This window comes from Diplotaxodon limnothrissa, linkage group LG1, assembly GCF_057381915.1.
Source record: "Diplotaxodon limnothrissa isolate DT_005_m linkage group LG1, D_limnothrissa_male_GT1.1, whole genome shotgun sequence".
Taxonomy (NCBI): Eukaryota; Metazoa; Chordata; class Actinopteri; order Cichliformes; family Cichlidae; genus Diplotaxodon; species Diplotaxodon limnothrissa.
The window spans coordinates 1,466,803-1,494,667 of record NC_140596.1 but is presented as its reverse complement, the minus strand read 5'-3'; the positions used below and the strand labels follow the sequence as shown (position 1 = coordinate 1,494,667).

General features: G+C 46.9%; 2 protein-coding genes across 5 annotated transcripts in view; both read right to left on the bottom strand.

Moving 5' to 3' along the window:
• LOC146639182 (plakophilin-3-like) overlaps positions 1-15,483 on the bottom strand; it is a 31,206-nt gene extending 15,723 nt beyond the window's left edge. For 2 of the 4 annotated variants that reach the window (XM_085355273.1, XM_085355357.1), the window contains exons 1-4: positions 15,213-15,483; positions 7,009-7,091; positions 4,439-5,055; positions 3,361-3,484 (exon numbers count right to left, since the gene is read on the bottom strand). In XM_085355273.1, coding sequence (XP_085211399.1) covers positions 3,361-3,484; positions 4,439-5,055; positions 7,009-7,091; positions 15,213-15,405 — 1,017 coding nt within the window. In that variant the 5' untranslated portion in view covers positions 15,406-15,483. Of the gene's footprint in view, positions 1-3,360; positions 3,485-4,438; positions 5,056-7,008; positions 7,092-14,093; positions 14,190-15,212 lie in introns of all 4 variants that reach the window. The other 2 variants (XM_085355453.1, XM_085355404.1) reach the window with 2 other exon arrangements.
• A 4,970-nt stretch (positions 15,484-20,453) lies between these two features.
• LOC146639181 (CD81 antigen-like) overlaps positions 20,454-27,865 on the bottom strand; it is a 28,885-nt gene continuing 21,473 nt past the window's right edge. The window contains exons 4-8 of the mRNA XM_085355141.1: positions 26,916-26,990; positions 26,563-26,676; positions 25,136-25,231; positions 23,075-23,158; positions 20,454-22,372 (exon numbers count right to left, since the gene is read on the bottom strand). Of these exons, the coding sequence (XP_085211267.1) occupies positions 22,310-22,372; positions 23,075-23,158; positions 25,136-25,231; positions 26,563-26,676; positions 26,916-26,990 (432 nt within the window). The 3' untranslated portion in view covers positions 20,454-22,309. The remainder of the gene's footprint in view (positions 22,373-23,074; positions 23,159-25,135; positions 25,232-26,562; positions 26,677-26,915; positions 26,991-27,865) is intronic.

Below are 27,865 nucleotides of genomic sequence, written 5' to 3'. Positions count from 1 at the left end.
GTGTCTGTGTGTGTGTGTCTGTGTGTGTGTCTGTCTATATGTGTGTGTGTGTGTCTGTCTATATGTGTGTGTGTCTGTCTATATGTGTGTGTGTGTGTCTGTGTGTGTGTGTCTGTGTGTGTGTCTGTCTATATGTGTGTGTGTGTGTCTGTGTGTGTGTGTCTGTGTGTGTGTCTGTCTATATGTGTGTGTGTCTGTCTATATATGTGTGTGTCTGTCTATATGTGTGTGTGTCTGTCTATATATGTGTGTGTGTGTGTCTGTGTGTGTGTCTGTCTATATATGTGTGTGTGTGTGTCTGTGTGTGTGTCTGTCTATATATGTGTGTGTCTGTGTGTGTGTGTCTGTCTATATGTGTGTGTGTGTGTGTGTCTGTGTGTGTGTCTGTCTATATATGTGTGTGTGTCTGTGTGTGTGTGTGTGTGTGTCTGTCTATATGTGTGTGTGTGTGTGTCTGTGTGTGTGTCTGTCTATATGTGTGTGTGTGTGTGTCTGTGTGTGTGTCTGTCTATATATGTGTGTGTGTGTGTGTCTGTGTGTGTGTGTGTGTCTGTCTATATATGTGTGTGTGTGTCTGTGTGTGTGTGTGTGTGTCTGTCTATGTGTGTGTGTGTGTGTGTGTGTCTGTCTATATGTGTGTGTGTGTGTGTGTGTCTGTCTATATGTGTGTGTGTGTGTGTCTGTGTGTGTGTCTGTCTATATGTGTGTGTGTGTCTGTGTGTGTGTGTGTGTGTCTGTCTATATGTGTGTGTGTGTGTGTGTCTGTGTGTGTGTCTGTCTATATATGTGTGTGTGTCTGTCTATATGTGTGTGTGTGTGTGTGTCTGTGTGTGTGTGTGTGTGTCTGTCTATATGTGTGTGTGTGTGTGTGTGTCTGTGTGTGTGTCTGTCTATATGTGTGTGTGTGTGTGTCTGTCTATATATGTGTGTGTGTGTGTCTGTGTGTGTGTCTGTCTATATGTGTGTGTGTGTGTGTCTGTCTATATGTGTGTGTGTGTCTGTGTGTGTGTGTCTGTCTATATGTGTGTGTGTGTGTCTGTCTATATGTGTGTGTGTGTGTGTCTGTGTGTGTGTGTCTGTGTGTGTGTCTGTCTATATATGTGTGTGTGTGTGTCTGTCTGTGTGTGTGTCTGTCTATATGTGTGTGTGTCCGTCTATGTGTGTGTGTGTGTGTCTGTCTGTGTGTGTGTCTGTCTATATATGTGTGTGTGTGTGTCTGTGTGTGTGTCTGTGTGTGTGTGTGTCTATATATGTGTGTGTGTGTGTGTCTGTGTGTGTGTCTGTGTGTGTGTGTGTCTATATATGTGTGTGTGTGTGTGTCTGTGTGTGTGTGTGTGTGTGTGTGTCTGTGTGTGTGTCTGTCTATATATGTGTGTGTCTGTGTGTGTGTGTGTGTCTGTCTATATATGTGTGTGTGTGTGTCTGTGTGTGTGTGTGTGTCTATATATGTGTGTGTCTGTGTGTGTGTGTGTGTCTGTCTATATGTGTGTGTGTGTGTGTGTGTGTGTCTGTGTGTGTGTCTGTCTATATATGTGTGTGTCTGTGTGTGTGTGTGTGTCTGTCTATATATGTGTGTGTGTGTGTCTGTGTGTGTGTGTGTGTCTATATATGTGTGTGTGTGTGTCTGTGTGTGTGTCTGTCTATATATGTGTGTGTGTGTGTCTGTGTGTGTGTGTCTGTCTATATATGTGTGTGTGTGTGTGTGTCTGTGTGTGTGTCTGTGTGTGTGTCTGTATATGTGTGTGTGTGTGTGTCTGTGTGTGTGTCTGTCTATATATGTGTGTGTGTGTGTCTGTGTGTGTGTCTGTCTATATATGTGTGTGTGTGTCTGTCTGTGTCTGTGTGTGTGTCTGTGTGTGTGTCTGTCTATATATGTGTGTGTGTGTGTGTGTGTCTGTGTGTGTGTCTGTCTATATATGTGTGTGTGTGTGTGTGTGTCTGTGTGTGTGTGTCTGTCTATATATGTGTGTGTGTGTGTCTGTGTGTGTGTCTGTCTATATATGTGTGTGTGTGTGTCTGTGTGTGTGTCTGTCTATATATGTGTGTGTGTGTGTCTGTGTGTGTGTGTGTCTGTCTATATATGTGTGTGTGTGTGTCTGTGTGTGTGTCTGTCTATATGTGTGTGTGTGTGTGTCTGTGTGTGTGTCTGTCTATATATGTGTGTGTGTGTGTCTGTGTGTGTGTGTCTGTCTATATATGTGTGTGTGTGTGTCTGTCTATATATGTGTGTGTGTGTGTCTGTGTGTGTGTGTCTGTCTATATATGTGTGTGTGTGTGTGTGTGTGTCTGTCTATATATGTGTGTGTGTGTGTCTGTGTGTGTGTCTGTCTATATATGTGTGTGTGTGTGTCTGTGTGTGTGTGTCTGTCTATATATGTGTGTGTGTGTGTCTGTGTGTGTGTCTGTCTATATGTGTGTGTGTGTGTGTCTGTGTGTGTGTCTGTCTATATATGTGTGTGTGTGTGTGTGTCTGTCTATATATGTGTGTGTGTGTGTGTGTGTCTGTGTGTGTGTCTGTCTGTCTATATATGTGTGTGTGTGTGTGTGTGTGTGTGTGTGTGTGTGTCTGTCTATATATGTGTGTGTGTGTGTGTGTGTCTGTGTGTGTGTCTGTCTGTCTATATATGTGTGTGTGTGTGTGTGTGTCTGTCTATATATGTGTGTGTGTGTGTGTGTGTCTGTCTATATATGTGTGTGTGTGTGTGTGTGTCTGTGTGTGTGTCTGTCTATATATGTGTGTGTGTGTGTGTGTCTGTCTATATGTGTGTGTGTGTGTGTGTGTCTGTGTGTCTGTCTATATATGTGTGTGTGTGTGTGTGTCTGTGTGTGTGTCTGTCTATATATGTGTGTGTGTGTGTGTCTGTGTGTGTGTGTCTGTCTATATATGTGTGTGTGTGTGTCTGTGTGTGTGTCTGTCTATATATGTGTGTGTGTGTGTCTGTGTGTGTGTGTGTCTGTGTGTGTGTCTGTGTGTGTGTCTGTATATGTGTGTGTGTGTGTGTCTGTGTGTGTGTCTGTCTATATATGTGTGTGTGTGTGTCTGTGTGTGTGTGTGTCTGTGTGTGTGTCTGTGTGTGTGTGTCTGTATATGTGTGTGTGTGTGTGTCTGTGTGTGTGTCTGTCTATATATGTGTGTCTGTGTGTGTGTCTGTCTATATATGTGTGTGTGTGTGTCTGTGTGTGTGTCTGTCTATATATATGTGTGTGTGTGTGTCTGTGTGTGTGTCTGTCTATATATGTGTGTGTGTGTGATGCCATTTTCTGTAGTCACTTCCTGTTTTATTTCGGTAAGTCATTTGTTCCCCCCGTGACCGCCGGCTCCACGCTCACTGTTTCCACGTGTCCCTCCTGAGGTCGTACCTGGTGTTTGGCGTCCCTGCTGTGGAAGCACTGATGCTGAACGAACGCAGCTCCAACAACCTGCAAGTGAGCGTCTGACTCGGACAGATACTTGACAGCCGTGGGCATGTCCAGATTTTGCATCCTGCACACACACACACACACACACACACACACACACACACACACACACACACACACACACAGTTGCATTAAAAGGGTTCCTACCAGCAGTGCAGCTCAGCCTGCAACGATCTAATGCTGCTCCATTCTTTTTTCTGCTTTATCAGAATTTTTACAGATTTGTTTTTTATAAGATCAAATAAAGATACTTTACTGTCGCGGTCTTTGGGCTCTGGACAGAAAGCTCGCTGAAAGATCTTCAGATATTAAACTCCTCCCACGCCCCGGGTCACCTGTAATGAAGCTCAATGATCCCGCCCACTTTAACACTTTGCTGCAGCGAGTCAGAAAGCAGTATGCTCCTCATGTTACACCCCTCGGTGTAGCGGCAGCTAGCTAAGCCCAGCCAATCAAAATTCACCTTGCACATGATTGGTTGTTCCTATGACGACGGTGTATTGCCCTGATCACATATGAAGTGATCGTCACGTGTCCTCTGAGGCTTACGGTTGGTCACGAGTAGTAGTAGGGCTGGGCCTCTGGTTGCCTAGGTAACCCTTTAATTACTGCCCCGCACATGTGAGTCACATAGTCACCTCTATTAACCTTAATTCTGGCCCCGCCCACTTCACATCTCTAAAGCTGCGTACATACTGGCAGCGATTCGCTCACACCGACAGCTGGTGGCTCTGGTTGCCTAGGTAACCCTCTAACATATGTACTACCAGGTCATCTGTCAGTCGTGTTATTCTTTACTCGATCGTTTCAAACTTAAAACTTGAGAGAGGTTCATCTCGCGTTTGCGCACTTCCTGTCGCTCACAGTGTCACAGAATGCTGTTCACCTACCGCGGTCATGGGTCGCCACTTCCTGTGTGTAGTTTAATGGTTATTTGCCCGTCTGTTTCGTTTAAGTGAGCTAAAGATGAATCTGATGAAGGCTAAGCTAACTAGCTAAATAAAGGAAGGTGTCTCACTCTCCCAGCGGGTCGTTGCTGTGGATCGACGCTCCATCGAAGACGTCCACTCCTTTCCCGACACTCCTCAGGCTGCGGAGCGAGGCGGCGCGGTGAATGGTCCCGGAGGTCCTGGACACGTGCTGCTGCTGTTGTTGCTGCTGGTGGTGCCACTGTGTTCCCCAGGTGTCCCCCCCAGTGGGGACGCCCCTGCCGTTCCCCACCCAGCCCTCCTGGCCTAGGCTGGAGCTCTGCTGCTGCTGGTAGTGCTGCTGTCTGTTGGTGATGCGGCTGATGGTGCGGTGGGAGGGGCCTTTATAGGTGTACTGCTGTGGAAGCTCCTCCTCCTGCCAGCAACCTTTCTCCTGGGCCAGAATCCCACTGAGGCTGCGCCTCAGGGTACCTGGTGGAGGCGCAGGGAGAGAAAGCAAAGGGTTCTCTAGACGGCCGGAGGAAGTGACAGGAAGTGCCTCGTGCTCGCCCTGGGTCAGCGACTTAGAGCGTCTGCTTCTGCTGTACACCTGGGAGGTCTGAGAGCTGCTGTGGAGCACAGCCGCACCTTTGTGGGTCAGCCGGGAAGTGGTGTCCACAGCAGAGCGAGACGAGAAGCCCGAGGCAGGAAGAGGCACAGTGGGCACCTGGAGACAGGAGGCATGGGGAGAAAGAAGGTTAGAGGTCGAACGGCTTTCTTAGAGTCTCAGCCAGATCAATAATTTGTTAACAGCTCATTAAATCCCAAAATGAAAAGTGTTCAGTGAGATTTGTTCCCGGTTGGTTTTGGACTCCGCCCGGTCCTTCCACTTCACAGTCTGGAGGAGGAGCAACGATCACGGCTGCTTGTTGTGGACGATGTCCTCCTGTTGGCAATGGAGCTGCTTGCAGCTCGCTGTGAGGTCTGAGGCCTCACAGGGCAGAGTTCCTTCTCTGGAGTTCAGAGGAGCCTCAAGTTTAAGTATCTCAGGGTCTTATTCCCGGGTGAGGCGTGAGAGGAAGGCGTGATTGATTGGCGTGACACCGAAGCTGCTGATTTACTGGTCGATCTACATTCCTACCCTCACCTATGACCGCGAGCTGTGAGTGGGACTGAAAGAATGTGACTGAGGATGCGAGCAGCTTCCTCTGAAGGATGTCGGTGCTCTTCCTTAGAGATAAGGTGAAGATCTCGGTCGTTCAGGAGGAACTCAGATGTGCTTCAGGATGGGACCTGGACAGAGGAGGTGGCCTGGAGACAGAGCGAGTTTGGCTGTGGAGATGTGTGGCAGCTAAAAGGAATGTGTAATAATACAAATGTCTCGTTCCAGAAATCCAAACTCTGCTGCGAGCAGCTTAAAGGCGCAACTATTTTCGTTCCCCAGAGTCGTATCAAAACTGCTCACAGCAACCAAGGTTTGTGCAAATATCACTGCACGCCAGAGCGAGGGAGTGACACGGAGCTGTACGGGCGCAGGGAGGAGCATTTTACGGCTCTTCCTCTCCTTCGTTATAATCTGCAGGAAACGCCGTGCAGCCTCTGTATTGTTAAGCTGCAGAGGTACAGCAGCGGGTCGATGTCCTGTTTGTGTTTTGCTTTTCTTTGCATTGTTCTGAACTCTGACAGACACACAGAGGAAACAGCCCAACACAATGGCTGCTCGGTGTGAGCGCCGTGCTCCCAGCACACGTAGGTCGAGTAACAAACACTGCCGCACATTTCCAGACGGCGCAGGCAGATGTAACCTGCTGCTTTTTTATGGAGCTGAGTGGATGAAAAATCATTTCTTCAGAACGTTTCTCTTCACGGTTTCATGAGTCCCGCCCCCGTGAACTTTGAAAGGTCGTCTGAGCGGCTGGTGGCGTCCTGCAGAACAATGCTCTTTGCTTCTGTTGGAGTTCAGAGGGAGAGACGCCGCGGGGCACTGCTGTGGGTGGGGCTGATGAAGATGCTTGGACCTCTTCCTCACCCGAGTTGAATTTGAACAGAAATCATCGTCAGACTCATCTTCGCGCTGTTTGGTGCCTGACGTGGTCAGCTGCCGACCTCCTTTTACAGTCTTTTGTTTTCACCCTCTGCTCCTGTTTCGCCACTAAAAGCTACTCGGCGATGGAAAAGATGGCGGCTTTGGCTAAAATACACACTGCACACCTGTGGTCCTGTTTTTAAATAATAATGTGCGAGGACAGCAGCGTCTCATTAACACGGAGCGTCACGCTCCAAACGACAGCTTGTGTGTAACTGGGAATTATTTCAAATCCCAGGAGTGAGGAGAAGCAGCTCAGCCGAAGCTTTGTGCTGCTTCAGGATTCCTAAAAGATCACATTTAGTAATAATAAGAAAAACATTTTATTATTATTATTTTCCTCTGAGCACGAGGCTCATCTCCTCATAGACTTCTATCCAATCGGGCGTCTTTAAAAGGCGCCCCCTGCTGGATGTTACAGAAATGTCAGCCCCCCCCTCCACCATGTCACAAAGAGGAAAACGACTTTTATATTTATTTACATTCAAATTCTAATTATTGACGTCCCTTCTGTGTTGCAGTGGAGCTGCTCCCACCACAGTGACTCACGCGGTGTGTTTAAAGCTCTTCATCGTGTGTGTGGCGTGTACTCACGGCCATGACGCGGCTCGGCGTGTTTATCATGGATCTGGAGCTGAAACCCTGAGCGTGGCCGTAGCTCTTCATCTCAGGAGGGTCTGCAGAGAGAAGGAAGACAGTCACTCTCATTACAACTGATGCACCATCAGTCTAACCTTCACACACAAACTCCAGCCACTTTATTAGGAACACATGTACATCTGCTCATCCAATCAGCCAATCATGTGGCAGTGCATAATATCAGCTGCAGGTTACCGAGCACCAATCACAGTCAGAGGAACCGCCTCTGGGACCAGTTCAGTCCAGAGCTCATGAAACGCTGGAGAGGCTGAGAAGAACCAGAGGGGCACTCAGAGAATAAGAGACGTGTTAGAAAGAGGAGGCCAGGAGGCGCACAAATACACTCAGTGTGTCATCATTTAACAAGAGGAAGAAGCACCGGGAACGTCCCCAACTCGGGCCGAAGGTGGACCAGCGTCGCCACTGAAAGACCGTCTGTGTGCAGGAATACGCCGTCCAACAAACACCACACGCCTCAAACACAAGCTTCAGCTGCCGCCACGCGAAACCCGAGCAAAGCCCATTTATCCTAACACGTGATGCAAGCTGCTGGACGCAGTGAAACAGCGAACAGAAAACATCACACACAATCGAGCCGAGCAGGAAGGAGGGAGGAAATGCTGCTGGGCAGGCCGCGGGGCATGCAAGCATCAACACGTCAGAGACGAGGGAGCGGCGGTCACGCACGGCGTACAAACGGGACTCAAACCAGACCAGATCAAAGCAGAAAGCATCGACCTGCAGGTCAGCGAAGGTCGTCTGTACCCGACACACACGGCGCCTGCAAAGACCCAAAGGTTTTATGGGTTTGTGTAGATGTCATAAATTATGACACAGCAACAGACACATGAAACTGAGGTGGGCTCATACCTGCATCCACCTGCAGAAGATCATCTTCAAAGCAAAAAGATGGAAATAAACTCGACCAGCTGAGAGGATGGAAACTTATTAATCCCAAAATGAATCTTATTCTCGTTTTGGCAGCAGCAGCACAGCCTGAACTGGGGCTCACTTTAATTCTGTTATTTTTGATTGAAAGGACAAATTCCTGCAAAATAAACCTTTCTTCAGATTAAATGCAGTTTAGTTATTTCATAAAGCTGACAAACAGAAAGATGACATCGTGTGTGCAGCGACTGCGGCTCAGGAGGTGGTGGATCGATCCAGACTCCAGTCTGCTGAACCCGAGCTGTGCGCGATGCATCCATGTGTCAATGCGTGTGATTGGCTGAAAAAGGCTTGCAATAAAAACAGTGCTTTGAATGCTCAGAGTGGAAAAAGCTCCATCGGTACCAGAAACACCACGAAAACGAGGAGCTGGGGTGGAAGTGGGTTACAAAGCAGCTTGCAGAATGCAGCAACTGTATGGAGGCAAAAGCAGCTTCAATAATTCATACTGTGAGAGGTTTGAGCCTCAGCTGATTGGCTGCAATCTGCAGGCTTCCTGAGCTGATGACAGAAATAAAAACGTGGTGCCGTGAACAGAATTTATGCTAAAACTCAAATTACAAACTCAAACTGAAGATGAATGAAAACAGGTAAAACAGAGAAAATCAGGCCTTGCTGTTGTGTTGGTTTGAAGGTATGTGGAAAGTTCACACAGTGAGAAATACCAGCCACACTGTGGAAGAGCAGCAGCCGACCAACAGTCTAAAATAGGCTGTGATAACATGCTGTGAAGATTGGAGAGGAATGTTCCCCACAGGAGGTGGTCCATGAGCTTACACAGAGACCTTTACTTTCATTTCTTTGGCCTGCACTGCGTGAAGGTCGTCGAACTTAATGAACGTTTTACCTCAAACCGTCCGGATCGCTGCTTTCCACTTCGCTCAGGCTGAATCTGGCAGCACAGTGATAATAGGAAACATGACATCAGTGCTCAGAGCTTTCTCACAGCCTGAGTAAAGCTGCTCTGCATCTTTCTTTCTTTCTGTGAACCATCTGAATCAGGATTCAGAGCCGGATGATCGATACATCAGAAAAGGCCGGAGGTCAGGAGAATCGAGGACCGACCCTCAACACCTTTATACCTGTTGCATGTTGAAACTATGGAAGGCAAACTCGTGAAAGGATTCAAGCTTCAAGCTTCAGAACAAAGTTTGGATAAAGAGGACGAGACTGTTGGGACTCACTGATCTGTAAATATCCGCTGAAGGCTTTATTTGATATGTCGCACTGAGCTTCCAGTGAATCAGATGCTTTAAATCTCAAATTCTCAAACAGGTCAGAGACTCTAACAACACCGGCTCTTTGCCAAAGCGTAAGGTTAGTCCTGCTCCCTGCAGTAAGAGCTCTGGGTCAGTGTTGTTATAGGACAGAGAGGGCGAGTATTACTGAATATTGAATATAACAGTTTTCTCCAAGCCCGCAAACATGAAGTCGTGTGGCTGCTCGCTGTCCATGGGCTCAGACCCCCGTGCTGCTGCAGCTGATCCAAAATGCTGCAGCAAGAGTCCTGACAGGGACTAGAAAGAGAGCAGATTTCTCCTGTTTTGGCTTCCTGTTAAATCCAGAATTCAAAATCCTGCTCCTCACATACAAGGTCTTAAATAATCAGGCCCCATCTTATCTTAATGACCTTGTGGTACCATATCACCCTATTAGAGCACTTCGCTCTCGCTCTGCAGGCCTACTTGTTGTTCCTAGAGTATTTAAAAGTAGAATGGGAGGCAGAGCCTTCAGTTTTCAGGCCCCTCTTCTGTGGAACCAGCTTCCAGTTTGGATTCAGGAGACAGACACTATCTCTACTTTCAAGATTCAAACTTTCCTTTTTAATAAAGCATATAGTTAGGGCTGGACCAGGTGACCCTGAATCCTCCCTTAGTTACGCTGCAATAGACGTAGGCTGCCGGGGGATTGACCCTGAGCCTGGTTCTGCTGTAGCTGCTAGCTGTGTGCTAGGCTTCACCTCAGCTAACTGGAGTCCCTGAACTGGACCGTGTTTGTGCTGTTGGAGCCTTTCTCCACAGCATGTCTTTATCCTGTCGTCCTTCTCTCACCCCAACCAATCACAGCAGATGGCCCCGCCCCTCCCTGAGCCTGGTTCTGCTGGAGGTTTCTTCCTGTTAAAAGGGAGTTTTTCCTTCCCACTGTCACCAAAGTGCTGCTCATAGGGGGTCATATGATTGTTGGGTTTCTCTGTGTGTATTATTGTAGGCTCTACTGTACAATATAAAGCTCCTTGAGGCGACTGTTGTTGTGTTTAGGCGCAAGTTAAACAAAGAAGGACCAAAGGAGGCTTCAGCTGCAGAATCGGCAGAGACTCCTCCCACTCGTTTTTGAGGGGCTAAAAATATTGACTTTGGTCATTTTAGTTTATCCTGAAATGATTTTGTTATCATGTACAAACTGAGATAACTGATCCTTTACAGTGATGAAAATTCCTCTGTCTTAAAAAAGCACTTGGGAGAATTTAGACTAAACTTTGAATTTCATTGGTGGGCTAATAATTGTTTCCTCATCTGTGGCCTTTGCAGCATTAGCTTTAGCTTCCTTTTTCTTGTTTCCTCTTCCTGATCAACCAGGGTGTGCAACAAATGCGCTGAGTGACGTTAATTACACCGAAGGGTTTTTCCCAGAGTTCGAAGCTTGTTGATGAATCTTGGTTCAAGTGTGGCTGCAGGGAGAAGCGGGAGAACCATCAGTCCAGCCTCCAGTTTGATCTTTACGCAGAAGGAAACTGAAGCAAAGCAAACACACCTCAATATCTGAAGAACAAAGAGGACTTTCCAGCACAGACCCCTGACCTGAACCCCACGGAGCTTTACTCCAAAACAAAAACAGAGGCTCTGTGAACGCCGCCACGTCAGGGTCAGGTGAGAAAGAGGCGATGAATCGCACATTAGTGCGCTCACGCTGGTCGTGAACGAGGCCCGCTGTGTTTACGTGCTCCTTGAAGCAGTGCTCAAAATACCAACGGAGCAGGGAGGGGCTCCGTCATCAGTCACATCCCATTGGCTGCTCCTGAAAAACAGGCTTACTGAATATTGAGGACTTGAGCCCCGTAAGCTCGGACCAGGCGAAGTTATTTCATTGTTGATATTAAATATGAGGAGATTCGCCTCTTTTTACTAATAAGAGAATATTTAACATGTGCTTCCATGCAGACACATCCTGACTCTGTGGGTCAGACCGAGGGCCTCTTTTATCAGCCAAGAGGTCAGGAGGGGGGGTCTCCTTCCTCTCCCAGACCTTCTTTGTGAAAACAGATGTGGATCATCACAGTTCCCCTCCTCACCGACTGCTGATGTCCAAACAGACACCCCGCCTTTCTTCTTCTTTCTGTGTTATTAACGTTCTGGGGTCGAACATCCATGTTTAACATTTTATCCGGTCGGGAATCTGTGATGTCACACTGCACTTTTCCGTAAAGAGGGGAAAAAACAGGAAACGGTGGAAATAACACCCACACGGCTTCACACAAATTCACATCTGTGAACAATAAACAGACTGATGTCGCCTGTGTTGGGCTCACAGTGCAAATTACAGCCGCTCAGCATTTAGCTTTGCTTTCATCGTGCAGGGTTGCTGCTGTATTTGACCACAGCACACCATCGAGCTTCTTCTCGTTTTTACCCGAACCAGAGAGTCAAAAACGAAAAGCATCCAACGTGACAGAGGCGAGCTTCGCCCGCCTCCACCCCTGTGAACACCCAGCACAGACTGGTCGTCTCTAAAGCAACAGTGTTATCTGCTGCACCCAGGCAGCATCAGTTTCCCATCACGGCTGCTGCTTCTTTCTAAAAAGACGCCAACACTTCTGACGTCATGTTAAACTTTCCTTTGTTCACTGCAAACTGTCAGATTAGCCTCAATCTGTCTGCACAGGCTCGAATAAATCCTGAAAGTTCCTGAGAAAAACTTTCAAAGAAGTAGAAGAAATGTTCAATTTCCCAAAAGCCAGCTGGATCCCGTCGTTCATTAGTCCCTCTGTGCACCCTAAACATCACTTCCGTCCCACTTTTAAACTCCAGTTGTGACCTTTTCTGCTGATGACCCTGATAAGAAGGTCGAGTCTGTTAAAGCTCTGCGGTCTCTTCTAACACGCAGCTCATCATTTCTGGATACAAAGCGAAAGCTGAGCTCGTGCTGCGACTCAGATCTCAGACTAACTCAGTAAAACTGGCTCATGTGAACATCTGGACCTGCCCGGGTCCAGTGATGGAATAAAGATCCAGCAGACACACGGTGGAGGCGATTAGAGGCTGAAGGAGCCGTTTGGCACAAAGATTCAAACGTGTCGGGAAGAGCTCGGAGACGCAGGATTTCTAAAGAAGCGCCACTGCCTCCGCTGGGTTCGCATCCAGAACGACACCGTTAGAAGCAAAAGTCACAGAGTTTTGGGAAATGAGCTCACAGTCCAGATGTTTCACACTGGATTAAACAAACCTGCCAAACCTTCAGCTTGAAAGAAGAACATGAACATTCACCATGTTTATTTGCATCATACAGAGGGGCGGGGCGGGGTCTGTGGTTTCTTATATTAATATTATCGTGCTGCTGTAGCTCATAAGCTGCGGTGTAACTGAAAGTGGGCGAGTACTGACTCAGAGTACTGCTGGTATCGGGGTTCAGCACCTCACCCAGAGACAGCGTACGGACCGGGTATCAAACCACGACCTTCTGACAACCAGATCACCCGCTCGACTTCCTGAGCCACAGCCGCCCCAAAAGCAGATTTCTGCGTCTGTTTCTTTGAACACGTGCAGATACTGAGGTGGGAAAACGATCCGTCCACACTGAACGAGCTTCTGGTGTCTCAGCTCTGCAGAACGATGATCTGCAGCCCAAAGTATTTACACAGTCACACCTTCTTTAGGGCTGCCATGTTTTATATGCTTGATACTCACTTCTTGGTAACGCTGACAGTGAGCAGTGTGTTTGCCGTATGCTCTGTACAGATGTAACAAAGGGAAGGAGCTGGAGGAGTTTCAGGCTCTGTCTAAGCTGCCAAACATTTCACAGCCTCGCTCAGCAGGTCCAAACACACCATCAGCTGACCTTTCATTTCACCGCACACTCCTCAGAGAAACTACACATGACAGTTGTTTCACCAGGGCTCGAGTACCAGGGTGGCATCAGCACACCTTCAGACATGATTTACCCCCAAAGCTACTGGATTACAGCTCTGGAGGATTTGAGCACAGGGCCAGTGGTAATTTATTCCCACAGATCAGATAGTGGAGGAAATTCCCACAATTAGGGCTGGGCCATATCATACCGTTCACGGTGATACCGGTGTAATGTTGGGCAACGATAGGAATGAAACCAATGAACCTGAACTGGTTTGTAAAAATGCTGCAACTTCACTGGTGTGGAACTGGTTTAGCTTTCGTCCCTCAGACACACAACAAAGCACTATTTTTGGTAGCGCATGCTAGCGGGCCGCCGTTATTACCGTGTTGTTTGGAAAATACGGCGCACTTAAAATCAATCCTTTGATTTTCTGAAAGTCGACAGAGCCCCTTATAATCCCGTGTGCCTTATGTATGAACTCTGGTTGTGTTTCTGGAAACGATTTTATGTACACGGCGCTCGAAAATCTGTCAAATGTTTCAGTACGACTTTGCTAAGCTACGAAGCCGCACCGCTTGATGGATTGTCGGAGCGTTACGGCTATCGTAGGCGGAGCCTCGCGGAGTGATACGTACTGTGGTTCAACATAATATTACCGTATTGTGTGTGTATAACCTCTTTTTAAGTGTTGTGGATATTATACATGGTGATGCTGAGGATACGTCGGCCAGTTTCCACTGGAAATGCTTTTTGGTTAAACTGTCAGCAATGAATTTGCATTTGCACTGTTAAATGTTTATATAACTTTAATGCAGATAAAAAACAGCTGCTTGTTTAAGTGAAAACACAGTGATTTTTTTTTTACTAATAAAGTTGTGGAGTCTCGTCTCAATTATATCGTCGGTTATATCATTATCGCAAATTTTCAAATATATATCGTGATAAATATTTTTGGTCATATCGCCCTGCTCTAGCCACAATCACAGGCGTGGAGCGACCAGCTGGACGCCGTGACGCGCACTGACCTCTGACCTGGACAACAACTGGAGCTCTCCCTGATGTTTCAGGATGTCTCCTTGCAAACACAGAGGGCAACAAAGATGTGAGACGTGGACTGGCAGCTGATGGGAAACACGCTCGAGGTGATTTTTAGGTGAAGCAGCGGTACGAGGATGAGTGTGAGGCTGACGAGATTTAGCCCCCACGGAGGATAAAGCACCCCTGTGGGGGGAATTCACCTCAAACTCAAAGTATGGAAGTCAAGCCCGGTACTAATACGTGGTAATGTGTTATTGTACGTACAGCATCGGCACATGCGTCACTAAAACCAGCTGTAACATTAAAGCGACTGACCATGAATAATGAAGGATAAACCCACAGAGATAAATGTGTGTAACATGAAACGAGCTCTTTGGTATCAGTCTGATCATCACTGTCAGGGGGAGTTATTATCTTTGAACTCAAACCACATTTTCCTTCCTTAAGTTTGGAAAAGTTCAGAATAAAAGTAAGAACAAAAGTGAGCAGAGACTCACATGATAGTTAAAGCAGGTTAAAGCCTGACAATCATCATGACTCTGACATGGGAGGTTACTGTGAAGCTCACACTGGCTACAACAACTATTTTCCAGTGAGTGCACATTTTTAACCCTTTAGCACCAAGCGAGTCATAGCTTATACATCAGACTCCCCCAGAACCACCTGATCCGATCACTACATTACTCCTCGTTTTTACTTCCACGCACTAACCGACGGGACCGTGGACAGAAGGATGTGAAGCATTAAATCCGTGGCTTATTGTGCTGCGATCGCTGCTTCAGTTCTCCCCCCCCCATCAATAACTGACAGACTTTAAATGGCTCTCTGTGTGAACACATGCTGGAATATTGTGTTTATCATCGTCACCTCTGCTCTTATGCTCGCTGCTCTTTTTAAAACTGAAGCCAACTCATTACATGTTTCTGTGGGGACCCCTGTGGCCCCACTGAAAAGAAATCCTGGAAACGCCCCTGACCGCTACTTTCGGGTGGGGGCAATGAGCTCAGGGAGGTGTTGGTTGAATTCCAGGAGGAGGTAACAGATACTCCACGGTGTACTTTACTGAGACTTACTCAGCCCGTTACTCTGCACTTTCAAGCTCTCACCTGTTGATCCTTCCAGCCTGCTCAGGGAGGACGACTTCCTCTCAGCCAGCCGCATCCGGACCTGCTCCCGGACCCTCCGAGCTTTCGCCACTGGGTCCGGAGACGGGCCGTCCGAGGGGACCACGTAAGCGGTGCAGGAGGAGTTGGGCTGCAGGGCGGACAGAAAGCAGCCCTCCGGGATCCCCACATTCATCCTGACGCTTCACCGAGCGAACAAAGAAAAAAGGCTCCAGGCGAACTCCAGCGAACAGCGGACCGTCCGGTGCGCAGCGCAGCTCCGAGTGTCTGCAAAGAAACGGCGCTCCGTCAGCCCAGCGTCTGTGGGCGGGGCCCGAGAGTGGGGGGCGGGGGGTCTAAAATCCACCTGCTGTCAAGACAACCAGTACACAGGTCTGACCTCACACGCTTACGTCACCGCAGCCCCCGTGACCTCTCCGTTCCCGCAAATATTAATAAACATGAACCCAAATAAAAACAGATTAGTGTTCAGCAGTGTAGAGACCACATACCTGCTTCACGTCAAACTCAGGTGAAGCCATCCACCTACCAGTCAAAGAGGCCACGCCCCTTTCCTACTCTGAGGCTCAAAGCTTTTACAGCTTGGACATTTCATTGACACAAGTACATTTGTCTGTGCTGTTTCTAACATTCACACACATTCATGCTCCGATGGACGCGTCTGACAGCAGCTTGGGGTTGATACCTTGTGGCTGTGGCTACAATGTAGCTGCCATCACCAGTGTGAATGTGTGTGTGAATGGGTGGATGACTGGATGTGTAAAGCGCTTTGGGGTCCTTAGGGACTAGTAAAGCGCTAGATAAATACAGGCCATTTACCATTTACCTTGCCCAAGGACTCTTGGCAGGCAGACTGGGATCGAACCACCAACCTTCCAGTTAGTCGGTGACCTGCTCTACCACCTGAGCTCATAACCCCCCCTAACAGGTGTTATGAAGGACTAAATTACCTATAGAGACCAAACATTTTGTGTATCAGGCTGTAAACATGTTTGTTTTAACATTGGAGTCTATGGGGACTGACTCACTGCTGCCTCTGCTGGACGCCAGAGGAACTGCAGGCTTCGAGTTTCAGAGTTGGCTTCATCTCTCAGGTCGAGGAGTGGAAACAACCTGATAAACTGAGTGTTGTTTAATATGAACATCCACCAGTGGAACGGGAGATACATGAGTGGAAACAAAGAGTAGGTTTGAGTTTAACCGCCTTCGAGAGCGGCTGTAAATGACTCATGAAGAAAAATGGTCACTTTGAACTTTGGTGCCGTGAACATGAGTAGAAGTTAGAAAACGTGTCTGTCATCAGTTTTGGTGAAGCATGATGTCAGGGTTACACATCTGTACGTTATGCAAGCCGATGAAAATAACCCTTCTTACCCAATCCTGATAAATGAGAGGAGCCGACAGAAGGGCCGAGCCGGGGTCAGACGTTTAGCTCCAAACTCGACTGTCGATTCACAAAAACAACGTGCTCACACTCAGACGTGTGTTTCTAATGTGTACCAACAGAAAGTTAGCTGGCTTCTGTGCTTCTTTAGCAACTTTTGAACAGGGGTACGAGCGGGATTGTGAAATAAGTCGAGAGATCGTGATTGTTTAAGGGTCCAGGAATGTGGAAATAGTTGGGGGAGGTCTGGGAAGGCGAGAGTGAGGAGCAGCAATACGTCAGGAGGGAGCAGGGAGGGATCCTGCTGCAGAAACCACGGACTTTCACACAAACCACCCCATCTGGGTTTGGATGCACACAGGACTGCATTTAGCAACACACACACACACACACACACACACACACACACACACACACACACACACAGGTCACGACCTCTTTGTGTGACTTTCACAAACCCAGAAATATGTGCAGAAAGCCCTGCGGTGTGCAGCAGAGAACACGCTGCTCTGATTTTGTTTAGAGGCAACAAAGCTACAGACAAGCTGAGGTTTCAGCCCAGAAGAAGTTTCACTCGTTTGATTCTTTCCAGTTTGTTTTTTTACTGTTTGTGATGAATCTCAACTAAAAAAACAAAACAAATAAAGAGCGAGACCGCCTCCCTAAAAAGACCTCTTTGGACGAGGGCTGGATCACAGAGCATCTCAGGACAGGAAATTGGAAAACCGGCAGGAATACGAGGACAGGCTCAGCTCATGGTCTGACAGTCCTCGTGATTAGTAAACGGCGTTTGTGGGAACTCCTCACACATCCTGTGGAAACAAATGAAGGTGGTGTGGGGGGAAAGAACAAAAAGGATGGTGGGGGGGGAGGAGGACGCCACAAATCAACCTCCCAGCCAAGCGAGTGCAGGAGAGAAGCTGTTTGTCAGCGCTGCCCAAAGACCTCGACTCCCGTAACAGGGAAATCTCTCCGCCGTGATCAGACGCGATCCTGATTCTGTAACACGATCGTCCATCGACTGAAACAGTTACAGAACTTTAAAATAGGTTTTTAACTTTAAACACTGAAATGAAAAAGGAATAAATGGTGGAGAAAGGGTGGAGGAGGTGGGGGCACGGGGGCCATCCTGTAGGGCGTCAGGCCCGGGTTGCACCATAAAGCGTGTTTGGCGAGCGTTTCAAGGTTCAAGGTTCTTTATTTGTCACATGCATAGTTATACAAGTATAACACACAGTGAAATGTAGCCTGACACGCTCCTCGACATGTGCAAAAATTGGGGGGGGTGTAGAGGAAGAACATTATATATATATATATACACATATAGTATATACACTGGGTGAATGTGCAGTAGTAGCAGCAAGCAGGTGAATTCTGTACATTAATATGAATAGATATCTGACTATTTTACAGGATAGACAATATAAACATATTTAAAATTAAAGGAATTGAAATGTACATTGTGCCTTGGTTTAGTGTCTGGAAGAGTCCTGTCTCAGTCAATTATAGATGATGTGAGAGGGCGGGTGTGTGTGTTTAGGGCACGGATGGCTTGGGGATAGAAGCTCCTCTTGAGTCTCTCTGTCCTTGCCCGGAAGATGCGGAACCTTCTACCAGATTGCAGAAGTTGGAACAGTTTGTTGCCAGGATGGGACGGGTCCTTCAGTATCTGCTCTAGTCCGGCATCTCCTGGTGTAGGTGTCCTGAAGCGCTCTGAAGCGCTCCCTGCTGATCTGCAGCATCCATCACAGGACGTGTACAATAAGCAGGCTGCACCACGAAGAGCCAGCAGCCCCCCCCCCCATCAGGGCCTTTATTACCTTTACTTTGCAAAAGACATCGAGGGACAATTTCTGAACAGGACAACGTTAAATTTCACAGTAACGCCAAAATATAACACAGAAGGATTTTTAACATGAAACCTTTAGTTGCTAAATAAAGAACACGTTATTCTAGATTAGCTTTCATGTTGTGCTGATCAAATACTGCAGCCACGTGTTTCACACACACAAGTCATACAAACCAGTCAAAAACAGTGACCTGACTCTAGAGTGCGACCAAAAAAACAAATCCTATGTCGCGACGGTTTGAGTGAAATCAGTGATGAGACGCAGCTCTAGTGAGCAGCCTGTGGGTAATGAGAAAAGATGAAAAGAACTATTGCTACATTTTTGTTAAGGTCTGAAATTCACAGCCAGCTCTGACATGGAGACATCAACCTCTGAGCGCTGAAAAGCAGCAGTGTATCCAGAAACACGTTATACGCTGCAATAAATGCCCAGGTGTCCCCTCTCCCCACGGCCTTTCAGCGGCAGGCAGCAAACAGGTCGCCAGAGGTCGATGTGATGATTAAGTTCAACATTGTCTACAATATTGCCAAAGCACTTTAAGCACAAGCAGTTTTTCAGCAACTTTCTGGTAGAAATGTGCTTCAACTAAAGGACTTTGTGTTGAAAAGATTGTTAGTTCATCATTTACAAATGAATATTGTCTGCATGGGCTGAAAAACCTCCTTAAAAGTGCGCATGTAAAACTGCGTGTTAAGCGATGCGGCTGAAAAATTTGGGTGCGCATAAGGGAAAAAAAATTCGGCACACCAGTGCAGCCGTGACAAACGTTAGTCTGCAGCCCTGCCATATGAAGTTTTTCCTTAGTGCCCCCTCAAATGTGGGAGTTTAGCCGAGTGCTGACTAACACTGACTGCACCAGTTTACACACCCTGACCTACTTTTATGGTAAAGATCAGTGAAACTTTCAGACTTTAATATTCAAACATTGCGTGAGTGAGTAAAAAAGGTCCCGAAAGGTCAAAACACAGTTTTCCAAAACTATTGATGTTCAAAAATATTTGATATCTGAAGCCAAAAACTTGCAGAAATAATTGGACTTGTTCAAACTTTGTACCATGTTGATGCTAATCAGAGATGGTGGAGCAGAAAATGCTGCAAAAACAGCTGATGTGAGATGAAATGTGTGACTTATGTCCAAGTATAAAAGTGCAAGTTTGACTTTAACACGAGGCTGAAACAGAACACGCAGCAATCGTTTACTTCCTGTTTCTAAAGCAGCAGCTCACTGTGTGACTACGCGTGAGACAAAGAACCTTCAATCTTTAGACAAGGATAACTGTTTCTCTGAAAAACAGGATTTTTGATTTTGTGACGTTGAGATGAAGAAGATTTGGTGCCATCCGACATCTTTAACATCGCTGAGACGTTTGAAGCAGCTGCTGGTCTTCTACGGTTGCCAGGGATCATCAGCAGGTCCATCCGTGTGTCAGCGTGGCCGTGAAACTCTTAGCGGGAGGAAAAGTGACAGAAAATCAAACAGGACCTACCAAAAAGCCCGCAGGAGGCCACAGGTAATGCAGGCTGCACCACAAGGTTATACAAGTACAACTGCAGTCCTCGAGGGCCGCTTTGCTGAAACGCTTCTATGCGTCGCTGCTGCAACACACCTGAATAAAGCCGACTGCACGCTGAGGTGCCCGCCCCCCCATTTAAAGAAGTGTTTAGAAAACTGTACTTTTACTGCACCACGTTCACTCACTCCTGATGTAACATGAATCAAATGCTGAATCGCCTCCTCAGCATCGAGTCAAGTCTTGCTGAGCTGCTAATTTCATCAGGACACCCTCGAGTTTGACACCTGTGCTCTCAAATATATGAAAGCAACAAGTGCAGCATCCTTGATGCCAACCAAAGCTCGACTAAGGAGCTCACACTGCTGCACTCGCTAACAACCACCAAGCCCTGACTGAAGGTAGAAGCGACCCCCTCTTCCAACAGTCACCTTTCCTCAAATAAAAGACAAGAAGAGCTGAAAGGTTATTTGTAAAATACATTTATTCCCTTTATATTTGGGCAAACCAAAGTCTACAGAGCAGAGAGGAGATTTATGCAGCGGTTATTCAAAAGGCAGCATCAACGCTTCATCGGCGCTGTCACAAAACCTTCCCCTTCCTCCTGTGATGACGTACCAGACAGATATTACGATACAAAGAGAAGAAAGGCATACACTGTTTCTACAGCCGTCATTATTTTCATTAGTACGATACATCAGAGCTGTACGTCGCACTGTCCAGCGCCACTTAGTTAACAAGGCAAAGTTTTAATTGGTTGAGAAAAGCTACGATTATATGGAGGGTTACACGAGACGCTATGATTTAAAGGAGAGGTTAGAGGCCCGCGGGGCTGTGCAGCTAGCGGTCGGCCGATGAGGCGGGAACAGTTGGGACGGAAGGCGCTCTGCACGTGCACGGGTCAGCTCGGACGGCGCCGATAGAGCCACGCTCGTTACCATGACGACAACACAACAGATGAACTGCTAGTGCGCGGCTAACGAAGGTGGAGGGACGATGACCACATAAACATGTCAGATTAGACTGACGAGGCTCAACCGGACGGGCTGTAAGTACGGGGATTTCAAAATAAGGGCAAAATGCACAAAATGACTCAAATGTGCCAAATATGACATGAATTTAAGATGCAACATTAATTATTATTTGTGGGCTTTTAAATTTCTGCTTTGAATCCTTTTTAGCAGCCCATAGTTTTATTTGTGAGCAAACACAACCAGCTGCCTACCAGGACAACCGGTTTGCTGGGAAACACACGTGACCAGTACACGACTGCAGGAGTGAGCCGAACATTAAACTCTGAGGCTCTGATTCTGACATGACGATCATAGTTTACCACCGCAGAAAGAAAGCAAACGGGGTCAGAGGTCACGGACTTTGGTTACAGCTTCAGATTAAACATTTCATTTTTTCCTGACAACATCCCACAGTATGACCAGAGGGGTGTGTGTGTGTGTGTGTCTGTGTGTGTGTGTCTGTGTGTGTGTCTGTGTGTGTCTGTGTGAGTGTGTGTGTGTGTGTGAGTGTCTGTGTGTCTGTCTGTCTGTCTGTCTGTGTGTGTGTGTGTGTGTGTGTGTCTGTGTCTGTGTGTGTGTCTGTGTGTGTGTCTGTCTGTGTGTGTCTGTCTGTGTCTGTGTGTGTCTGTCTGTGTGTGTGTCTGTGTGTGTGTCTGTGTGTGTGTGTGTGTGTGTCTGTCTGTCTGTGTGTGTGTCTGTCTGTGTGTGTCTGTGTGTGTGTGTGTGTCTGTGTGTGTGTGTCTGTGTGTGTCTGTCTGTGTGTGTCTGTGTGTGTGTGTCTGTGTGTGTGTGTGTCTGTGTGTGTGTCTGTGTGTGTGTCTGTGTGTGTGTGTCTGTGTGTGTCTGTGTGTGAGAGAGCGCGCCGGTCATGTATGCCTTCAGTCTGGATCAATCCACAGAGTGTTTGTGAACAAAGCTCATGATAAACAACCTCCATGCTCAGGCAGACATGAAGCACTGTCCACATATATTTATATACAGTTTATACAGAAAACGTGGGGATAACATCCAGAAAAGGCCGATATGAGAGCGTGGACGTAGGCAGGACAGCAGTAAACTAATCAGATTACAGCACCTGGACCGTGTGTGACAGCATATCTACATTAAACACTGCTCTAATATGCATAACAGCATCTGTGACTAACAAAATAACAATAAAAAATGATCTTTGACAGTGTAAGAAAAACAGGATATTGTCTTTAACAGCTGACTAAAATCCAGCAAGCAATACATGTGGCATTTCCTGGTTATAAAAAAACAAACAAACGAAGGAGAGGGCGAGGTCGTCCTCTCCTCGTTCATTGGCCGGAGCCCCGGCGCTTTAGTACACGGGGCTGTTGCGGATCCCGCAGCACAACACCATGCTGAAGATCATCTCGAAGATCTGAGGAAGAAGAGGAAGCTGTCAGGGCTGCGTCACAACATTACATCATTACAGCATCTACGATTTCCACTCGGCGACAGCATTCATGCGCTCGCGCCGCCTTAACGCCTCCTGATTATCACTGAGACTCTTTTTGACACGAGAAGGTGGGATGGTCGTCTTTGACCGAGGGAGCAGCAGCGCATCAGCTTCACTAACGCACCAGGAAAGACTCGGTTTTCTCTGCGTTTCACAGACTTCAGTGCTGTCCTACATACAGCCACAAAAACCAAAAGACTACCCAATAAAATACGATTTTTCATGCTCATGAGCTAAAAAGGGCCAATGGTGCTTGAGGAAAGGTCAGGGGTCACCTTCATCTTCAAGGGGGTCTATCCCACTCATTTCTAGCTTCATATTTGCAGCCGTGGATTCACAGTTTGTAATAATCTTTACTTTACACTGAGCTCAGTTCATCTAAAATAAGCTTCTTTTTTAAGCTCCTCCCTTTTTCAGTCAACCTTCTGATTGGCAGCCCCTCACACAGGAGGTTTAAAGAGCAAGTGGGTGGGGCTTCTACGTGGCTGAGGATGACTGTATGAGGACGTATCCTCTCTGTTACTCGTACACACACTGTATGCATGAAACAGAAACAATCGAAGCTGCCCCTCAGCCTTCAGCACATTTACGAGCAGCAGCACTGTGTGATGTTCATGTTCTCACCATAATAACGGCGACCACCAGCGCGGCGATGCCGATCAGGTAAATCTTATCGTGGAACAGCTCGTTGATTCTGTCGTGGCAGCTCTGCAAAGCAAAAACAAAACATTCAAACACGCCACCTACTGGAGATCAGAGAGAATGCATCCTGCTCTCCTGCTGCTGCTTCACATTTTTACAAACACCACGTGTCGGCATTTCTTTATTCTCTTAAACCACGATTTCATTTGAGGAATCTTTTATTTTAAGTTTTGGATAGATGGAGGAAAAACTTTATTGTTTTAATGTTTAGGAATTTCACTTCCTGTTTGTGGACCAGTCTCAGGCTGCGTTCACTCTGCAGGTCTTAATGCTCAATTCAAATTATTTGATCAAATCCGATTTTTTTGTCTGCTCGTTCACATTACAAACAAAATGCGACAGCAAACGCGCTCTAGTGTGAACGCTCAAAGCGCCCGCATGCGCAAAAGAAGACGTCACACACAACGCGCTCTGTTTACACCCAGAGCAACAGTATGTGTGACTGATGGCCTTAATGTAAAGACTTCGGACTTTATGTTAAGTTATAAAGTTATTGTGTTTTCTACATTTGGCCTAATAATGATCCTTGTTGCTGTTTTAGAGGAAAGCTGCAGATTTCTGTCAGAATCTGCAGATTATACAGAACAAATAAAATGTTCACGTTTCTCCAACGTTGTTCCCAACAGTTGTACTGGATGGACAGGAAGTGTTCACGATGTCTTCTCCAGCGCTGATAATCGGAGTCTGTCTTGTGTCAGTGACGTAAAAGGCGGATTTAATGCGACATGACAATCAAACAGCAGTCGCTTTCTGAAACATCGGATATGTATCGGATTCAGCACCACATACGAAAGTGACCCAGATCGGATTTAAAAATATTGGATTTGTGCCGTTCACGCTGTCATGTGGGTCGCAGAGGGTCAAAAACGCCGGATTTGATGCGCTTTCGCCTGCAGAGTGAACGTTGCCATAGAGACAGCTGATCACACATCATCTGTGAGCTTCTCTCTTACAGCCACCTCAGCTCACACACACTCATTTATTTATCAGTCATTAATATTTCAGCTCATTTATTCTGTAACACTGCTTTCATTTATTCATGCTAACGCTACTTTAGCTTCCTGCTGTGTCCACGTGTTCAGCGCGTTAGGCCCCACCTCCTCCTGATGAGTTTCCTCTCACAGAAATCAGCAACAGACAAAGTAAAAAGTGCTTCTTTTAAACACTTCTGTGTTCTGGCAGCCGCGCAGCTCTGCACCGACCTTGGGTCACTTCAGTAACGCTGCCAACAAGTGGAGTTAAGCCTCGTGTGAAGCTGCAGGCTGCATACAGAACAGCCTCCTGCAGATCTTTGGACTCTGAGGCTTTTGCTGTCTCGATGTTCTCTAAATCTTTTGTCTGGCAAGTCTTTACTTACACTGCTGGCTATGTGGTAAAAAAAACGTGTGACACAAACTGAAAATGGAGACGATGTACCTTCAAAGTAAAAGTCTCAAAAGATGTGACTTTTACTTTGAAGTGAAATGTTCTCGGTTTGTGGAGAGCAGCTGCACAGCCTCAACCACTTCCATTCATTTAACTGAAACTTAAATATACGTTTTTATCTCAGTCTAGCTCCATTCACTTCTGTTCAGTGGACTAAAAGCGCCCCCTGCTGTGCTCTCGGGTGAACTGCAACTACTTTCGATACCACGGTTTAACAGGAAGTGGAACAGCCCCCCGTGACTGCGTCAGGTTACCAAGAGCAGATTATTTTACAGCAGCACAGGAGAACCCGCCAACGCTATCAATGCACCGAGTCGTGCCGAGAGGCTCGTGTTCCTGATGGTGAGACAGGACACAAACATGAATGACCCCGCCCCCTGCGTTTGCCTGGTGCAAGTATACAGCAGAGAGAAAATGTCTCACAGCAAAGTTTATGGAGCTTTTTTGACTAACTTCATGATTTCTGCAGAGAGCTAAATGATGGTCCTGCTTGTTCTCCCCGTGAGCCAGAAGCATGCGAGCAAAGATTAAACCACTGAAATAAATGATTGTACTTACCGTGAATGTATTACTGGGGCAAATATTGGTAATTCCAGTTATGTCTGTGAGCTGTGTAAGGAGGTTAGTGCCTGTGCCTTTACCGCAGCAGCTCAGCTGAAACACAAAGACAACACAGTAAAGACCTGGAAACCTCCGACAAACAAGCACCACAACTGCAGTTCCTCTAATGTCCAGCAGAGGCAGCAATGAGTCCGTCCCCATAAGCCCCTTTTCCATTTGACCTACTCGGGTCGACTGGTTTTCCATTATAACCCAGTAGTACCTTGTTTGCACGCCTTTCGTCATAGCAAAGCGTCGGCGCATCTGAACGTTCCAACAAAGGTGGACATCGAAGCTAATATTTACCTGCTGCTCGGTCTGTAGGTGTTCGTCACACTCGGGGGATCACGGCGTTGTTTTGCAGCCGAGTTTCAAAAATGGCAGTTTTGATTTTTGTGAACGAGACGCTCTCGTGACTCGTCGAGTGACGCTACTGACCAGCCAATCGGTTGCGTGCGGTCTGACGACATCACATTTTAGTACCTGTCTGGATCACTTAGAACCCCAGCAGGTACTAAAAGACTACCTGGTTTTTAACGGAAAACCCTGGAAAACGTGGCAAACTGTGCCAAGTCAGTCCGAGTAGGTACTCTAGGAAAAGGGGCCGCAGACTCCCGTGTTACAACTTTACAGCAGAAACAAACATGTTTACAACGTGTTACACAAACCGTTTGGTCTCTGTGGATCGTTTCCTGTACAGGGGAGGATGTTTCTATAACTCACCTGTTTAAATCCTATTAAGGTTTAAAGTTTGCATTATTAGGGGCGTGGCCTCTTTGACAGACAGGTGGATGTAGCCGCTAGGTGTAGCTGCTAGCTGCACCTCAGCTAACTGCACCGTGTTTGTGCTGTTGGAGCATTTTTAATGACATCATGTGACCAAAAACACGACTGCTGTGAGGTCAGTGTCCTAACAGGCCGTCACAGCGGGCGGAGCTCCGGTTTGCTGAGTGAAGTTTGAAGATTCGGACTTAATGTTTGTGATTAGCAGGTTCGTCTTAGTGAGGGTCTCGTGTTAGCTAGCATTAGCCGATAACTCAGGGCTCCACCCTCTTGTGAAAACGCGGTGACAGACGAGACGCTCCAACAGAGGGCGTGGTGCAACCCGACGTCTACCTGCATCTCTCTGATTTGGAGTTTAGTTTCTGCTAATTCCAAAGTCAGCTCACCTGGTATTCCCAACTTTTATTCCCAAATTCAACACGTCCAAGTTGTACGTGACCTTCAAAGCATGCGTGTGATTATCTCAGCTCTGCCGCTTTTCATGCACCGTGTTCTCAGTGTTTGCTGTACTTTAAGGTGACGAGGTTCAGGACGCCTCAGAAAACCCTTTACTTTATAAGAAAATATTCACATGATCATTTTGTTATATATCTGCGTTGTACCGTCTCATGGAAGGCCTTCAGGACAAGGGTGGCGGCATTGTTCTTTTCCTGCATATTGCTGTTAATTGCGCTGTCGTAGGCGTTGTCGTAGAAGATTTTCATCTCCTTTGTAACCTGCAAAAGTTTAAATAAAGTTATTAGTTGTTGCCTGGTGACAGAAGCACACTAATGACTAATAACTCACACAAGGTAAAGAATATCAAGATATGAATTTTGGGTCATATCCTCAGTACAGTCTGTGGTTGCTGATTATATGAAGCATGTTTAATCCCAGGTGTCAACCAGGACCAAACGCTTCCCGATCAGAGAGCGGCATGCCCGATTTAACCTGCAGTGTCAGCGTGCACACTCACCGTGTCCCTGTTCATGTAGCCCCAGATGCCAGCTGCAACCTCACAGGCGAACAGGATGACGAGGCAGGCGAAGAACTGCAGGACGGGCCAGAAACACAGCAGGTGAGCGCGAGCGTCCTTCTACCTGAGCTCCGACTCAGAGAACACGTGCAGGTAACCGTGCAGCTGCTGCGTTTATTATAACTTTTTTATTATAATTTACAACCTTGCAACTTACACTTGTCAATGTTCACAAGTTGAACAGACGCAGGCAACGTAGAAGCACAAACTTCAGATAATATTAAATAAGACGATCTTAGCAGCAGTAAAAAGTGAACCTCTGCTGGATTATTGAAACAATAAGCATGTATGGGCCATCGCTCACTGAACAAGCCTCTCTGCATCCACAGAGCAGATGTTATTCCCTCCATCTGATCAATCTTACTTTATCAATCCACATATTACATGAAGGCCGGTCATGATTTAATGGTGATACACTTTAGTGCTGCTGTGAGCAAGATTCTTACGAGAGACTTTGTTTTGCTGTTGGTAAGACTCACTAACTGTTGGTCCTTTGTTAATGGTTGTTGGGAAACTGTAGTGAGCTTTATTCCAAACTGAGCTAATGTTTGGACACGGCCAGGATATGTGTGAGTGGGTTGCTAAGTGAGTACCACAATTTCACCAACAAGTGTCGGGAGTTGGTTCATTTTAGCAACGATGTCTGGGGGTCTAAAATATCTCATGACCACCTTCCATTTAAATTCTCTCCACAGCCCAGAATTAGTCACCAGATGGGAAGAGGTGTTCGGTGAGGCCCGAGTCTCAGAGGAGACTTGGGCCTCACTGAACACCTCTTCCCAGGTGTGCTCTGAGACTTGAGTGCCAGTCTCCGCTTCCCACCTTGCCTTAATATCCAAAGTTGCACTTGTATTGAAACTCATAAATGAGTTATAGAAATGACTGATCAG